This window comes from Cyprinodon tularosa, unplaced genomic scaffold, assembly GCF_016077235.1.
Source record: "Cyprinodon tularosa strain WSP-4 unplaced genomic scaffold, ASM1607723v1 ctg377, whole genome shotgun sequence".
Taxonomy (NCBI): domain Eukaryota; kingdom Metazoa; phylum Chordata; class Actinopteri; order Cyprinodontiformes; family Cyprinodontidae; genus Cyprinodon; species Cyprinodon tularosa.
The window spans coordinates 238,367-255,496 of NW_024039093.1; the positions used below are offsets into that span (position 1 = coordinate 238,367).

A 17,130-nucleotide genomic window follows, 5' to 3' on the forward strand; every position below is an offset into this window, starting at 1 on the left:
TTATCTTATCTTAAAATGGGATTGGAGAGGAGTCCAACAGGAGTTTTCTTTTTGTTTCAGATCTTATTTATCAGTTTCAAACCACTGTCCCCTCATTGTGGAGTTAGTACTGACACATTGTGTTGTGTTCCAGAATTATGGGAACTAAAATGTAAGTAAAACATCAGACACTTTATGTTAATTGATTGATTTTGGATTTATGTAAGTTGATGATTCTGATTTGACCATTGTAGCCCAATGAATATGCTTGTGCAGCGCCTTGTACTAGTTTGGTTCCTAGATAAAAATCTAAAGAGCATGGCCTGCAATCGTACTTATCCCTATTACTCATATACCCCTAAAGAAATCTCAGTGCACTCAGTCCCAGGCTTTGAACATATATCTGAATTTAATAATTTTACTTTATTGATCTCACATTGGAGAAATTTACCTCTGCATTTAACGCATCCCCTTGGGGAGCAGAGGGCTGCCTTCCTGGGGCCCCCGGGGAACAATTGGGGGTTAAGGGTCTTGCTCAGAGACCCAGAGTGGCAGTCTGTGGGAGAAGGTTTCGAACTCGCAACCTCAGGATTCCAAGCCCTATGCCCTAGTGATGTTTTAATGAGGCATCTTAAAGCCAAACTGCAATGATGCTGCGTTGATACTGCCTCACAGAATACTGACACCTGCTGGACATTTAAAGACACTACAGGCAGTTTATTTGACAGACTGAATTTATTTAATGACCTAGAGCAATAATATAATTGAAGTTATAGTAGGTTGTATTATTTCATATCTATGTTTAAATTGAAAATATCTTTGATATTTTTAGGTGCAGCAAATAAATAATGTAAAAATATAACTTGAAAATGTAGGGGGAAATGTGAACGATGATGCTTGTGGATTTTAAATCCTAATTTTAAAACAATAAGTACAGTAAAAACAGCAAATAAAGTAAGGGTCAATTTTAAATCAACTTTAATTCAGACAAGTTGAGTGATAACTGAGAGGAAAATGATGACACAACGAGAACATTAAAATAAAAACGCATCAGCTGAAATGTTCCCACACAGAGTTAAACATGTAGTGTCAAAGTAAATTGACTTTTTTAGAGTTATTCCAACAACAACTGGAGTATGATATACACTACGTAGAGTTCTAATTTAACACTAAATCAAAATGGGACCAAATGCACTCTTAAAGTGTCACTTAACACTGCAGAATTTACTGTGTATTCCTTTTAGGCTGCTCCAAAATTCTTGATAATGATCATTAAAATGATCATTTTAAAAGCTGTAGACTTTCAGGACTCAGGTTGGGTTATCTGTAGGACAGCATTCAGAGCTGGGTTGAGGTTGCAAAGAGCAGAGGGACCACCAAGGGTGAATATATAACTATCTAAAATGGATTATGAATGATCTTAAGCATTTTGAAAACATTAATTATTTTAAAAAATCCATTCAGAGGTGGAGAGCATATTTGTTTCTTTCTTTAATGGTACCTGATAAGATTTTCTAAATAAAAGCACTACTGCTCATTTAAAATAATAATGTTTACAGTTTGATGATTGGTTAGAGATAAATCAGGATTCATAGTTTTATTTCAAAAAAGTGCCTAGTGTCAAATCTAACTAATTTTTTCTGCTAGTGTAGACTTTGGCAACAACATCTAAAGCAGCGAACTCTGCTCTCCAGAGCAAGTAGATTGGTAACCCCGCCTCCTGCTCTTCTCTATCTTGTCTGCTGTCATGATTCATGCAGCTATTATTTCATCCAAATGAAAAATGGAGAACAGAGAAGCAGATCATGGCTTGTCTACAGTGAAAAGAAGGACTGGGTTATTTACTTTGGCCTTTTTGGAAACACAGGATGAGCAATCACCTAAGTGAGCTTAGTGCTTGGAAAAAATCTTTCATTCCTTTAGAGACAGCATGAAAAGTCAGCTGAGTACAAAACATAGAGAGGAAAACAAGAAGAAAAGGGACAAGAAGAGAGGGACAAAACCTAGAACAGATAATGGATGTATATATAATGGATGTAAATAATTAACATTTCTCTATCTGTATAATCAAAAACATGACTGTTAGGTTAATTGGCTTCTCTAAAGTCCCCCTAGGTGAGAGTGTGTGTGTGAATGGTTGTTTGTCTCTGTGTTGCCCTGCGATGGACTGGCGACCTGTCCAGGGTGGACCCGCCTCTCGCCCGTTGATAGCTGGAGATGACTCCAGCTCCCCTCGCGACCCCACTTGGGATATGCGTGTTTGAAAATTGATGGATGGATGGATGGGTATCTGTATAATGGGTCTGTTTTATGTGTCGTCTTCTCAATTCAGAGGGCCCCCTGCCTCTCTTTGCCTAAGGCCCCAAATTTCCTAAATCCAGTAAATGGCAGTCTGTGGGAGTGGGTTTCAAACTCACAACCTCAGGATTCCAAGCTCTATGCCCTAACCGCTAGGCCACCACTCCCAAAAATAAATAGATAAATTAAACTTTATGGATATCACAATGGAGAAATTGACTCTCTGCATCTAACCCATCCCCTTGGGGAGCAGTGTGGGATTAAGGGTCTTGCTCAGAGACCCAGAGTGGCAGTCTGTGGGAGTGGGTTTCGAACTCACAACCTCAGGATTCCAAACCTTAACCACTAGGCCGCCCCTCCCCAAATAAAAAAAAGATACATTTTTAGTTTTACATATAAAATATCAACATATTTATAGAGTTTTTGGGGAAAATATTATCAGCAGAACTTTGGGGTCTTACTGCCATCATGCGGCCGCAATCTGACCTGGAAACTTGTTGCGATTTAACCGCTGGCTGAAGCAGCTAACAGCTAGCTACATTAGGAAGCCAGGCTAATTTGCGGCTACAGCAGATAAACTCTCGTTAGGTTCAGTCTCCAATGACACCCAGCTTCCAGAAATGCTCCCGGCTACTGCCTGATATCCGGTCGCTCAGATCTCCTAAGCCTTGTCTCCAGCCCACCGGGAGCTACCCTGATCCAGAAATCGCAGTAACTTCTCGGTGAGTTGCCATGCTAGCCCCCCTCATAGAGCTTTGGCTAATTCAGCCAAATAACTTATTTACATGCGTGTTAAATAATAATATATCGGGTTTTCTTGCGTTGTACAACCCTTTATATGGCGTGCGAGTGGCGTTGAATGTTCAAAATATAAGCTTTTTGTCTTTTACTGTTTTCTTTTTTTAAATTGAAGCTAAGTAAGTGTTAGCTGGTGTTAGCATGTAGCATTAGCTGGCTAACAATCCCGTCAGGTAAACTCAGGTAGCGGTGCTTTCAGTAAAGAAACTGGTTACTTTCCGGCTTCTGTGTGTTTGTTTTCTGTCTCTCATTAGTTTTAAAATAAAATATTAGTTAATATATTATAAGTAAATGTATAAAATACCGCGTTAAATTATAAAACGTTGGTAAAATGCTGTTTTCTGTTTTGCCATTTAAATTAAAAGACATTCAACTATCTTCATAAATTAAATGTTTACAGTTCAACTTCAAAACTAAATTATTTTATTTGGCACTGTGTGAATCTGGTATTTTATATAAGTTATAGATATTAATTTGCATTATCTAAGCTTAAATACACGCTTAAAGAAAGAAATTATTTTTAATAAGCTAATATCAGGAGATATCAACTCTAACAAGGCAGTCCTGTTTATATCCACAGATAAAATGGATGCTGATCGACAGAGGCGAAGAGAAGAGATCCAGAGGGCAATGAGCTTCATCCAGTAAGAAGCAATCAAATGTTTCATCCTTAGATTAAACATCAACTGAACCAAGATCCTGATATTCTGACTTTTCCATCCACAAGGTCATCATTGCCCTTCCCTGAGCCAGAGAGCTATGAGGTACAGCTCGATGCTCTGTGCCGTCCGCCTTCACCTGACCTTGTTTTAAAATGTTATGCTATTTTTTGTTGTTGTCGTTCTGCTCTCTGTGCTTTCCTTATAGGCATTTCTGACCCAGTTGGTGTGCAACTTGCTCGACGAGGGAAATTCTTGCTTTCGAGATGGTGACTGGCGTCAGGCAGCTCAGCAGTACGGAGAGGGAGTCAGCGTCGCACGCTACGCGCAGGCCGAAGCTGTCATCATCCCGCATGAGCTGCTGGAGAGCCTCTATGTTAACAGGGCTGCTGCCTTTTACAAGATGGTGAGGGCTATGTAAACCGATGGATGGATTGCCTCAAGAGACAGAGATGCTTAGGATGCTGTCACACCCTGCCGATTTATCCAGCGTCTCAGAATCTTCTAAAACTTTCTATGAATTTTTTCAATTTTGGGCGTATACAGAGAGTATTCATAACGAGTCCAGGACTTAGGTCCATCCACAGCCTAACTTATGCGTCATGCACGGCAGCCTGCATAAAAAGATGTCTTTGATCACGGCATTAACCTAGCTGCCCTTTACCGCCCACCCCAAAAAAAGGGTAAAAAAAAAAAAAAAAATTATATTTTGAGCATGCTCAAAGTTTCCCAACGTATCTGCCGTAGGTCAACGTGTACCAGCGTGTTTCAACGTGCTCATAACTTATACAAAACATACCCATAACTTATCCAACGCATGCCAGTTTTCGCCAGAGTTTTCGTACGTCAGGCATACGCTGGTCTAAATCGTCAAGGTGTGACAGGTGGATTTAACTGCACATTTTTATCTGATTTTTTTTTCTTCTTATTTTAAATCAAAAACATAACGGTTGATGTGCTTTTTTTTTTCTTCTCAGAGGGAGTATGAACGTGGCATTCAGGACTGTGAGAGCGCACTGTGTGTGTCGGAGGGCAGCCGCAGGGCTCTGTACCGAAAGGCCCTCTGCCTGAGGGAGCTGGGAAGACTCAGGGAGGCTTATGAGAGTGGAACCAAATGTCTCCTAACAGCGCCACACGTATGTCTCTGTAACTTATTCACATTTTGTCAGGCAGTGACCCAAAATATAACTTTTATAACATTTTATTGATTTCATCTCAGTGTAACACGTCGCCTCCATTGGTTTTTTTTTCCTATTCAAATAGAATTCAAGAGCTGCAGTTGATACTGAAATCTTAAATGTATTTTGGTGCCTGTTGAAAGCAGTGACATGGATTTTAAACGGTCTCTTTATTTCTGCTTTCACAGGATGTTCTGGTCATCGACCTGGCCCAGGATCTGGCCAACAAGCTGGGATTGAAGGGCCGTAAAGCCTACGTCAGCCCGCAGACCGAGTCCACATCTACCGAGGGCGAGAGTCACGGGGAAACGTCGCCGCCCACTGGAGAAGTAGGTGCAGCTTGGTTTAAAAGAAGTTCCCCCTGAAGGGACTGAAAGCTGATCATTTCCCCCTCTCCTCAGATGTCCTCCAATGGGCTGGAGTCCCTGGGTGACATTGGAGCAGGTATGACAAACTCACCTTTTCTATGGCTAAATTTGAATGCATGGGCTGCGTCTTCCAAGGACGCTGTCTATCTGGACTGGATCCTTAGAAGTCCGTGAAAATAAGGAGAGCGGAAGAGTTTTGGCTGTGAGTTCAAACAGGTTCAAGCCGTCTCCAGCTTTTACCGCCGTGCGCTGTGTGGCTTAGCAACTATGACAGATTACACACAAAGCAGGAAAAGAATGAATACCGAAATTTTCACGTTTTCTTTTACATTTTTTTTCATTTTATTTATGTAAAGTGAACAAAACTACACTTATGAGAATACAGAGTGGAATAAAGATGGAAACCATCGGGAGCATGAAAAAATAAAAGCAAAGGGGTATAAAGATATAACTAAATCTAAACAATTCATGTATAAAAAATATATCTGCAAAATCTCTTATATTCAGCAACAAAAAATACCTCACACAACGAGGAATCTTGGAATCTGACCAGACCTCGGCGCCGTGCTATGACGTAATCGTCCTACGAATCTGGCCTTCGGACGACGCAGCTCATGAATTTCAATTCAGTTTTTCCTGCTCCTGACGTTCTCCTCACCTTCTGCTCTCTTCACCAAACTCAGCGGACCTGACGGACGCACAGTGCATCCCCGCCCCCTTGGCCACGCCCATCCCAGTCAGCGATGACCCAGCCATCACGGTGGTGACCTCGTGCACCGAGCTCTCGGAGAGCCCCAGCAGCCAGACCCTGCCTCCCATGCCGTACTCCGTCCCGGTGTCGGAGCACATGGACGAATGCAGCACCAGCGTCATTAAGGACGGCTTGGAGAACATTTTGGACTGTATGCCCAAGAAAGTTAGTGAGGTAAGGAAACTCAAAGAAAGATCATTTTCTAGCCCAGATATAAGTATGAAAACAGAAGAATCTTAGAGATCCCTCATGGCTGTTTGCTGAGCGATGACATCATCAGTGGTTGTATTCATCTCTGTTTGCTAGAGCCCGGTTCAAGGTGCCATCCCCACCAACCTCCCCAACACAGCTGTCGGCCTTCGGCCTCCTTACTCGCCGGGCCTTCCAGCGCCGTCGCCCCAGCTTCCCCCAGCCTTCTTCAGCTCCTCCATCAGCGACATGCCCCCCCTGGAGAATTACACGTCGCTGCGGGACCAGGCCTCCACCCAAGCGCAGGACGCACTAGGAAGCTTTTCTGCAGGGGCCTCAGACGGAGAAGGAAAGGGAGTCACTGCTGGTGGGCTCGACTCGTTGTCTGAATACACTCTTCCTGGTGAGCCATGTGTCTCAGTTTCATTCTAAGTAGATTTCATCTTTGATTTGGACTTTTTTCTTCCATTAGATCGCACTAAACTTTGAAATAATCATCACTGCTGCCAATAATGGTCTTTTTTATGGTTTTGTGCTGCTAATTAGCTTGTAGAGCTACTGGTCCTTTTAGCTCTATGGCTAACAGCTGTGTGAAATATCTCAAGCTCATCTAGATTGGATGAGTTTTCAAGTCTCGTCTTTTAGGTCAGGACTTGGACTAGGCCATTCTGACAAGCTGGTTTGCCTTCAATGAGACTTATAATTAGAGATGGTCAAAAACAGGGTTTTAGGGGCTGATACTGATGTGCTATGTGCTGCCGATTATTTAGGCCAACATTGCTTTTTCTTCTACTGTTTACACAGTAAAAAAAAAACAGAATAATGATAAATGGTACTCAACTCTCAATCTAAACAAAAGAGAAATATTTTTAATAAATCAAACAAAAATATTAATAGTGGATACAGACAGAGCAATGCCTGTGCTTCATGTTATGACAAGGCATAGCTGCTGAACAAACTAAAGAATCCGTGAATAAGAGGCTTAAAGAAGTAAAAACCCACTAATATCAGCGGGCCGCTGTATCTCTAGCTCTGATCTAAACCGCAGTGGTTGTGTGGTTGCAAGATGAGCCTCGGTCCCGGTCTCAGGCCCTTTCTACGGTTCAGCAGGGTTTACTTCTACCCTCACATATAATATGGTGATGAGAAACTCAGATTATTTCATTCTAAATCAGATTAATACTTTTTTATTTTCTTCCTTTAGTTTTACAAAAACCAAACAAAAAAACAATAGAGGAGAAAAATATACTTTTCTAACAATCATCTCTTTATGTAGTTGGTCTGAATTCAGAGATCAGCTAAATACAGGCTGTCTAGCATAACTCTAAAAATAGTTTGCAGTTCCTCCAACTGTAAATAACAAAAATATAGCTTAGAACATGTATATGGCTAATGGTGTTATAGACTACATCAAATATAAGTTTACATCAAAGGACAAAAAGAGCTGAAGAGCCACTCTGGTTGTAGAAACACATGGACTTGTGGGGAAAAGTCTAGATTTACGAATAATTAACCAATAATTTACATTCCATTGTTTATCAAATTTGATCATTAAATGTTTCTTCCACATTTCTGTTTTTTTAGAGTTGTTTTTTTATTTATTTTTTTATTTAGCATCTTACAGATCACCTTCTCTTTACTTCAAGCTTCAGGTTGACGCTAACTTCTGAGCAGACCAATAGAAATGCGTCTTTGCTCCTCACACCAGAGGAAAGCCCGCCCCCAGAAGTGAAGAGGATGTGATCTGGCAAACGAATTTAAGAAAAATTTAATATTAAAAAGAAATGTGAGAAAACAGTAGAATTACTATTAAAGCTTTTCTTCTTATTAAAATATTTTTCTGTTTCATTTCTGGATTTAAACTTTTTTTTTTTCTTCAAATTATGATTGCAACAATAGTGGAACAAAACTCACTACACAGTTTGAGTGCTAAAATTGAGTTGTTCCAGCATGATGCTGCCATCACCTTGTTTTTGCAGTAATAGCCTTTCTCCATCTGCAGCGTTTTGCTTATTGGCTGATCAGTCTGAGAATGACCTCATCTGACCAGATCGTTTCCTTTCCTCGTTCCACACAAAAAATTTGTTTAGGGATGCATCAAAAATTCAGCCACTGGGAAATTTCAGCTGCAAATGACTATAATTTTCCCAAAAAGTTAAAAGAAAACAATCCACTGGACTTTGTTTCAAGACGTTTCTCTTCCCATCCAGGAAGCTTTCTCAATTCAAAATGTCATAAATAGCGTTAAATTTGAGGCTTTATAAAGCCTCGAGGGAAGCGAAACGTCTTCAAACTTGTAAACGTTGCCCGTTAATCTCACTGCTCACTCAGGTCAAGGGCACAAAATGGCAGAGAAATCCAAACGTCCGCATCACCATTCAGAATATGAGAAGAATCCGACACTGAAAAGGAAACTGACCGCACACATCAAATGTCGCTTGGGTCTGGTCACAAACCAGTTTTGCTGGTATTCTTCTGCACCATCGTTCTGGTATTTCTAGGGACGCGCAGCAGTTTCCTGCCAAAACGCAAGGGGAGGCCTATTTGAGAACTCGCAAGAACTTTGCAGATTGTACTTACGAACCTCCTCTATTAACATTTCGTCGTAGTTGTCCATTGTTGTTGTTCCTTGGTTTTTGACAAGAACACAGAGACAGATTCGACGGTTGCAGAGGCTATGCATCAGAAGTATAAATTTGGCCTTAACGTCATTTTTGGTGCATCCCAAATTTTATTTTAACATTATGGCTGTATTGTGTAAAAGTTTAAGTGATAATTCACAGGACTGCAGAGGCTTTGGCTTGTTTCCAGCGGTGTAATGTTTTTTCGGAACAGTATATAATATCAGCTGGAGATCAGAGGCGAGTCGGCATTAGTGCAACTTAGTGTCTGACGTCAGTGTCCTCATTTCTGTGCCTTCAGGGGGGCGAGTGTGTCACAGTTTCATCCCTGGAATGCGCAACCACAGTGCTGGGCACACGGTGAGTAAAAACATTTTATTTCATAACATCTTGATTTATTTATGGCGTAAATGTGAAAAAAAGTTTGTAACTTGTTAAAGTACTTCCATCCTGTCCGATTTGTCAACAAGTTTAAATACAGTTGGCAGTTTTTTAGCTTCTCCATTATTTTATTTCAGTATAGATAAATTTAACCATGTATGGATTCTGGAAATCAAGGTTATTTGAACATAACAATATTGATGTTTTATATTTATTTTGGTTCTCAGGAGGAATCGGTGTACATAGAATGCTGTCATATTGTTTTAAATAATAAACATCTAATTAGACCAGCAAAAGTCTGTGGCTTTACAAGTTACTCCATTTTTTGGAGAGATGTTTGCAAAAATAGATTTTCAAGAAATTTTAACTTAGAAAATAAACCAAAGCATCAGCTTGTCCATATTTTTTGGCCACAAATTTGTTTTTTTTAATTCTTTAGTTTGCCAATCAGTACCATCATAACTCATCAGTACATTTAGCAGCAACGCCTTAAGATTACTTACATTTTATTTTAAATTTTTTCATAATTTCTCTTTTTGGTTGGCAACGCTTTTTTTACTGTACATCAATAACTATGTAATAACATGGTATTCACATAGCAAGTCACGCTATATTACTTGCTAACAAGAAAAACTATTTAATTTCCCCAAGATTAATTAATCAATTAATCTCAGGTAAGCATTACATTTGTATGTGAATATGAAACAATGGAGACTTTTGGTGGGTTACCACATAACATTTTCTATTATTGGCCACCACCTTCCAACGGCTTACAAAGTAAATTTTAACTTGTGATCACGCAAATAAAGCATTATGGAACTAAACAAATAAATAAGAGTTTAAAGGTATAGTGGTGGATTTTCATGAATTTTTGAAAAGATAGCCCTCTCCACTTTAAAATAAAATGCACATGCACAACCCTGTACCCGCTACCGAGAGGAAACGCCTATTAAAGGCATTTGAAAGCATGTATGATCCCATTTCTCCTTGTACACGTACTGTTTAAAGGTACACTATGCAACCGGTGTTGATTTTCCAGCGAGGCTCCCCCCAGAGGGCGAAAGTAAAAGTGCACTGTCGTAAATATGCACAGCTGTTCTCCTGCTTTCTCCGTCAAGCCAGGCGCGGTTGTTTTGAGCTTAGCAGACAGGCGAATGCAACGAATGACTAATGCTGCGTTCACACTGGACGCAGCTGGCGCGACAGAAGCAGCGAGTTTACATGCAAAGTCAATGGTTGACGCGCGTCAAGGCGCAGCAAAAGGTCCCGCAGCGCGTTTTGAGCAGCAGGCGCAGCGCGTCTGAGCAGCTGAAGCAGCGCGTCGGGTGCGTTTAAGCATCTGACGCGCTGCAAACACGCTGCTGCTCGAGATGGAAAATTTTAATTTTTGCTGCTCGACGCGCTGCGTCAACCAATCAGAGAAGCTGATCTGGGAGCTGGCAGGGAGACAGACACAGCGCTGATGATCAGAGGCTATGATCACTCCTCTTAAACAGTTTATTAACGCCTAAATTAACTTAAAATGCAGAAATCTGCTGGCAGAATATGTTGGCTTTTATTATCCTGCTGCCTGCAGTTTGGATTATTTAGATGAAAAACACCCTCCAGCTGCCGCGGTGAACCGCGAGGAGGCGACCCGGCCAGAGGCTGCTGATGAAGGGATTCCTACTGTCGGCGCACCGCTGGTATGTGGGGGTCTGAGCGGCTCCGACAGAAAAAATATTGGAAGGCAGGATGATAATCTGAATGAACTGACTGCACTGATTACGTTTTCAGGTGTATTTTCTCAGTTAAAAACATATTAAAACTACTTTATTCCCACTGATCACAGCAAATATAGCTGCAAGGCAGAGAAAGGATAGTGAAGCTCCGCCCAACGCGCGTCAGACACACTTTTGCACCGCGCAGCCAGAGCAGCAAAGCTGCTTCAGCCGCGCGTCAGAACTACCGTATTTTCACGACCATAAGGCGCACCGTACTAAAAGGCGCAGTCTCAGTTATGTGTCCCATTTCTGTATTTAACACACACATAAGGCGCACCGGACTATAGGGCGCATTTTTTATATACAGGTACATGTCCTCTACTACCTTTAAATAGCTCTACTGCGTATTTTAAAAATACAGCGGGCCCAAAACTGAGTATGACTGTGCTTTATTCATGTATTTATTACAAAGTATTAATCAAACCTGCGAGCTGGCCGTGAGACAGACACATCGCAGATGACACAGCACTGTGATCGCTCCTAAATTAACTTAAACTCCTGAAACCTGCCGACGGAATATGTTCGCTTTTATTGCCGGTATCCTGGTGCCTGCAGTTTAAATTATTTAGATGAAAAACACCTGCCAGCCACCGTTGTGAACCCGGAGGCTGCCCAGCCTAGAGGCTGCTGTTGAAGGGATTTCTGCTGTCGGTGCACCGCTGGTATGTGGGGGTCTGAGCTCCTCCGACAGAAATAGATAATCTGGATGAACTGACTGCAATTAAGTTTTCAGGTGGCCTTTCTCACTTAAAAACATATTAAAACTACTTTATTCCCACTGATCACAGCAAATATAGCTGCAAGATTTAGATTATTTAGATGAAAAAACACCTGCCAGCCGCCGCGGTGAAGAGGAGGAGACCCGGCCCGGAGGCTGCTGTTGAATTAAGTTTTCAGGTAGAAAAATAGAGCGGGAGCAAAACTGAGTATGATTGTGCTTTATTCATGTATTTATTACAAAGTATTAATCAAACCCATCAAAGTCGTCATCCTCTGTTTCTGAATTAAACAGCTGCGCTAAATCAGACATGCCAGTTTCCCCGTCTTCGCTGTCAGTCACTTTCCGTGCAGCGCGGCTCCTCAGAAATAATGCCGGCTTTTGCGAAAGCTTGAACAACAGAGCCAGCAGACACTTTAGTCCAAGCATCTACAATCCATCCGCAAACGGTGGCGTAACTTGCCCGGCGCTGCCTTCCACTTATCCTGAAACTGTGGTCTCCGTCTGTCATCCATCGCTCCCACGCCGCTCGCAGCCTTACTTTGAACGGCCGCTTCACACCGATGTCGAGCGGTTGAAGTTCCTTTGTCAGACCTCCCGGGATAACGGCGAGCACAGCGTTCATTTGATTCACCTTTTTTTCACATTGGCTGTGAGATGGGCACGCAGCGATGGTGATGCCTGGAAAAAAGCACCTGGTCTCCTCACATACACCTGCTTTTCATCATCTTCTCATCCATCCAGCCCGTTTCATTTGCGTTAATATCATATGTCATCAGAGCGCTGTGTCTGTCTCGCTGTCAGCTCCCAGATCAGCTTCTCTGATTGGTTGATGCGGCGCGTCCAGCAGCAAAACTTCAATTTTTCCATCTCGAGCAGCAGCAGCACGTTGGCGGTGCGTCAGATGCTTAAACGCTCCCGACGCACTGCGCCTGCTGCTCAAAACGCGCTGCGGGACCTTTTGCTGCACCTATACGCGCGTCAACCATTGACTTTGCATGTAAACTCGCTGCTTCTGCTGCGCCTGCTGGGTCCGGTTCACACCGATGTCGAGCGGTTGAACAGCGAGCACAGCGTTAATTTGTTTCCCCATGTTTTTCACATCAGCTGTGAGATGGGCACGCATGGAGTTACATATTAACAGCGATGGTGATGAGTGGAAAAAAAAACACCTGGTCTCCTTACATTCAGCCACTCTTTCATCATCTCCTCAATGAGGTGGTCTCAAAAGTCGCAGTTACAACACACATAAGGCGCACCGCACCATAGGGCGCACTGCACATTTTGAGGGAAAAAAAAGACGTTTAAGTGCGCCTTATAGTCGTGAAAATACGGTAACTGGTACAAGCACCAAAAATGAAGCAGCAGACGCGATTTTGCTGCTTTTGCTGCGTCCGGTCTGAACGTAGCATAACTGCACAAAGATCGCCACTGTGCTAGCAACGAGCATGCTTTTAACTGGGCGGTGTAGCAGTTCTCGCCGTAAAGCAAGACCGACTCTCGCGAGACTTCTGAGGCTGTGGGTGGGGGCCGAGGGCTCATGCAATTGCAAGTGTGGCATTTCCCCCACAGACCACCAGGCCGGCCGAGAATACCTTTGTTCAACCTGAAATGACTCATTTAATCATCCAAAACGATATGGAACACATTAATTAACTGAAAAATGTTGCATAGTGTGCCTTTAAAAGTTGCTGTCCACATCGCTCATATACGCTTACTCTACAAGAGAAGATTTGCAAATTTTTCACTGGTAAATAAATTGTGGACGAGCTTATTGGACGGCCTTACGTAAACATATCACCACAATGATTGAAAATTAAGGGGACCATTTATGTTGATGAATGATCCACCCAGAAAAACAACATTGTCCACTATACTTTTAAGGAGATTGGGCGTGCAGGTGGCGCAGTGGTTAGCTTGCACGACCCACGTACGGAGGCCTTAGTCCTCGACGCTGGCGACCCGGGTTCGAATCTGGCCTGTGGTCCTTTGCCGTATGTCTCTTCCCTCTCTCTCATAACTCCTTTCCTGTCAGCATACTGTCAAAAGAACAAGCCACTAGCGCAGTGAAACCTCAAAAAAAAAAAAAAAAAAAAAGATTTTTATTTTATATGCCAAGTAAAAAACAGCATTTTACTAGATAATTACACATTAATTTATTGCTGTCAGTGAAAAGACAGCATGAAGCGGTTATTTCCTTATCACATGATTATTGATGTATTGTTAAAAAATAAACACTACCATTTGGTTTGTAGTTGTGATTATTTTTTTCTTACTATCCTTCACTCTTCTTCGGTCCCTTTCTCCTTCAGAACGGACCAGGAGGAACCAACCTCTCTCTGCTCTCCAGGAATCCTCTGGCAGCCACTCACGAGTTTCGCCAGGCTTGTCACGCCTGCTACAGCCGAATAGGTACGATACGTGGATATTCACTTTATTAATCCCCGAAGGGAAATTCAGTAATATCAGTCGCCTTTCCGTTTTTTTTTTTTTTTTTTCTAAGTTCAAATTTTAATATTCTTAGTTGTATGAGAATTGTCGAACGGCGAAAGGTTTTTAATTTATTATATTAAAGGGGAACGCCGTTTTTTTTTACACTGGCCCCTTGATTTTACGTTATTACATCATGTTCTACTCACCCATATTAGTTTTGTGTCATTTGGAGCCGTTCTGAAGATATTCTGTTAGGTTATATCCAGGTAACGTCTTCCTATGGGCAACGAGTTGAAGGCACAAACTAAACTGTTCATAATTTATTCTTTATGGTACGCCAGCATTCAGAACATGTAGGCCAATCACTGTCAGCCAGACATCCGCGGTTATATTTTTTATATAATTCTGTTTTAAAAACAAAGCGGCGCGTGTATGACGTATATAAACCGGCATTCCCCTTTAAACAGATGCTTAAAAAACAAACTCATATTTATTATTAGCTCAGATAGAATCAGATGAAGGTTGTCTTAGGTGGATTTCTTTATCTAAAACTCTCCACAGGTCCTCGAGTGATGGACTACAAGTACCAGCCAGAGGCAGCTCACCGCTGCAAGAGAGACGTGCTGTTATGTCGTCTCAAAAATACAGATGATCCCACCTGGAAGAGGATTCGCCCCAGGCCCGCGCGGAATAACTTCCTGGGAGCCTTTGTGCTTTGTAAAGGTATCTAAAATGTGTTTGAGGCTGGAAAGCTCAATGGTAGAGAACGACTGGAATCCAGATTTGAACCTTCTCTGGGTCCCACAGAGGTGCAGGAGCGCCAGGAGTGCCAGTACGGGGAGAACTGTACGTTCGCCTACTGCCAGGAGGAGATCGACGTGTGGACGCAGGAGAGGAAGGGGGCGCTGAGCCGAGAGCTTCTGTTCGACCCACTGGGCAGCACCGAGCGGCGGGCGCTCAGTGTCACCAGGCTGCTGCAGCTCCACATGGGCATGTTCATGTTCCTCTGTGAGGTGAGGCTCAGCATGGCGCTTTTCTCTCCTCTTTTCAGACTGTCCTTTTTAAACCGTCAGTCTCTCCTTTTTTTCGTGCAGGAATGTTTCGACAGTAAGCCTCGGATCATCAGCAAACGCAGCAAGGAGAATCTAGCAGTCTGCTCAAACCTCACAGCACGGCACCCATTCGATGATAACAAGTGAGACAAATTCTGTATCGGTCCTCAGGGCCTTCTGGAAGCTTCTACTAATGAAAATTAGCTGTGGATCTTCATGGTCTGATGGCTTGGCTCTGAATGTCACCTCCAGGTGCCTGGTCCATGTGGTGCGCTCGGCCAACGTGCGATACAGCAAGGTACGGCCCCTGCACCCCCTCTGCCAGTTCGACATCTGTCGGCATGAGGTTCGCTACGGCTGCCAGCGGGAGGACAGCTGCTCCTTTGCTCACTCTGTGATCGAGCTCAAATGCTGGGTTCTGCAGCAGGACACTGGTATGTTGAACCGCAGCTCATCTTTCCTGGGAACTCCGTATTCACGTTGGGAATAAAACTGTTGCACAGAATAACATCTGTTTAAATGAAAAATGGTGAAGTTTGGACATTTTTTTATAGATGTGGCTTAACTTAGAAGAAATTATGGAAAGATATTTGTACTTATATTCGTTTATATAACTTATATTCTTACATATAAAGTGTCCTTTTTTCCCTTTTTTCCCCCTATGTATTCTTTCAGGAATCACCCATGAAGAAATGGTCCAGGAGTCCAAGAGACACTGGCAAAGGCTGGAGCAGAACTCTCAAAAACAACACAAGGTACAGCTGGTGGTCTGAAAAAGAGAGAGGATGAAATCATTTTTAGGGCAAAAAGAATTCATCTGAATAACAAATTATCGAAATAGTTAAGTCACTATGTTTTTTATTTTTTAAAAATTGAATAATTAAATGTATACCACCTCTAAAACCGACCATTTGCTGCATGAAAAACCCATTCAGACCGGAAATAAAGCCCAAAGGTATGGAAGTAAATCTGTGTCGCTGGGATTTGAATTAAAAATGCCACTGAAATTTAAATGTTGTATGTTTGCACTTACTGTTTCAGTGTTAAAATATATCCAGAACACATTTTTGACCTAAAAAAAAATTCATTGTCATTATTTCTACACAGTTGAACTTTCATTTGTTATTTTCTCTTCAAGCTAAAAATTCACATTACTATTTCAAAGTGATAAGATTTTCAATACTTATTTTTCAGTTTAATTTTTGAGTGTTAAAAAAATCTGCATATAAAAAAATTCAACCTTTCAAAATTCAAACTCAATATTTTCGGCCTCCTGAGATTCAACTGGCTCTATTTCACTGTCTTAAATTCAGTGTCTAAATTCAGTGTAAAAAGGGAAGGGGTTACTTCAGGTCACAGACATTAGCAATGGATTGTGGCGTCCAACACCCAGCCAATCCCGTTACGTTTTCTTGTGGCGCTCATACGGAAGGAAAACCAGCATCACAGAGCCGGTAAAGCAAGCTAACGCTACGTGAGTTTATTTCTTTCATTTTTCTGTAGTTAAATTAACGTTAGCTTGCTTTACCGGCTCCATGGTGCTGGTTTTAGTAATGTGAATTTTTAGCTTGAAGAGAAAATAACAAATGAAATTTCAGCTGTGTAGAAATAATGACAATTAATTGTTCTTTAGGTCAAAAATGTGTTCTGAATATATTTTAACACTGAAACAGTAAGTACAAACATACAACATTTAAATTTCAGTGGCATTTTTAATTCAAATCCCAGCGACACAGATTTACTTCCATACAGAGGTCTAAAGGATAAAATAAGATGGAAAAAAATGAATTGCTTTTTCCTCATATACAACAGTTTTTGTTTAGTTTGTTTGTTTGGTTTAAGTTAAGTCAAATTGTTTTATTAGGCATCTGTTGTTCAGATAGATTATCAAAATAATCCTCAATTACAGCCTTAAGTTTTTTCCCCAGGTCTAAATAAGTGG

The 17,130-nt window shown here is 41.7% G+C and overlaps 1 protein-coding gene across 1 annotated transcript in view; it reads left to right on the forward strand.

Annotated features, from left to right (window-relative positions):
* Positions 1-2,757: 2,757 nt before the first annotated feature.
* Positions 2,758-17,130, forward strand: part of zc3h7bb (zinc finger CCCH-type containing 7Bb) — a 28,056-nt gene continuing 13,683 nt past the window's right edge. Inside the window, exons 1-16 of the mRNA XM_038296771.1 lie at positions 2,758-2,999; positions 3,656-3,719; positions 3,803-3,839; positions 3,943-4,140; positions 4,712-4,870; positions 5,101-5,241; positions 5,314-5,356; positions 5,964-6,205; positions 6,338-6,623; positions 9,143-9,201; positions 14,016-14,115; positions 14,698-14,859; positions 14,944-15,149; positions 15,231-15,331; positions 15,441-15,622; positions 15,864-15,943. Of these exons, the coding sequence (XP_038152699.1) occupies positions 3,661-3,719; positions 3,803-3,839; positions 3,943-4,140; positions 4,712-4,870; positions 5,101-5,241; positions 5,314-5,356; positions 5,964-6,205; positions 6,338-6,623; positions 9,143-9,201; positions 14,016-14,115; positions 14,698-14,859; positions 14,944-15,149; positions 15,231-15,331; positions 15,441-15,622; positions 15,864-15,943 (2,055 nt within the window). The 5' untranslated portion in view covers positions 2,758-2,999; positions 3,656-3,660. The remainder of the gene's footprint in view (positions 3,000-3,655; positions 3,720-3,802; positions 3,840-3,942; positions 4,141-4,711; positions 4,871-5,100; positions 5,242-5,313; positions 5,357-5,963; positions 6,206-6,337; positions 6,624-9,142; positions 9,202-14,015; positions 14,116-14,697; positions 14,860-14,943; positions 15,150-15,230; positions 15,332-15,440; positions 15,623-15,863; positions 15,944-17,130) is intronic.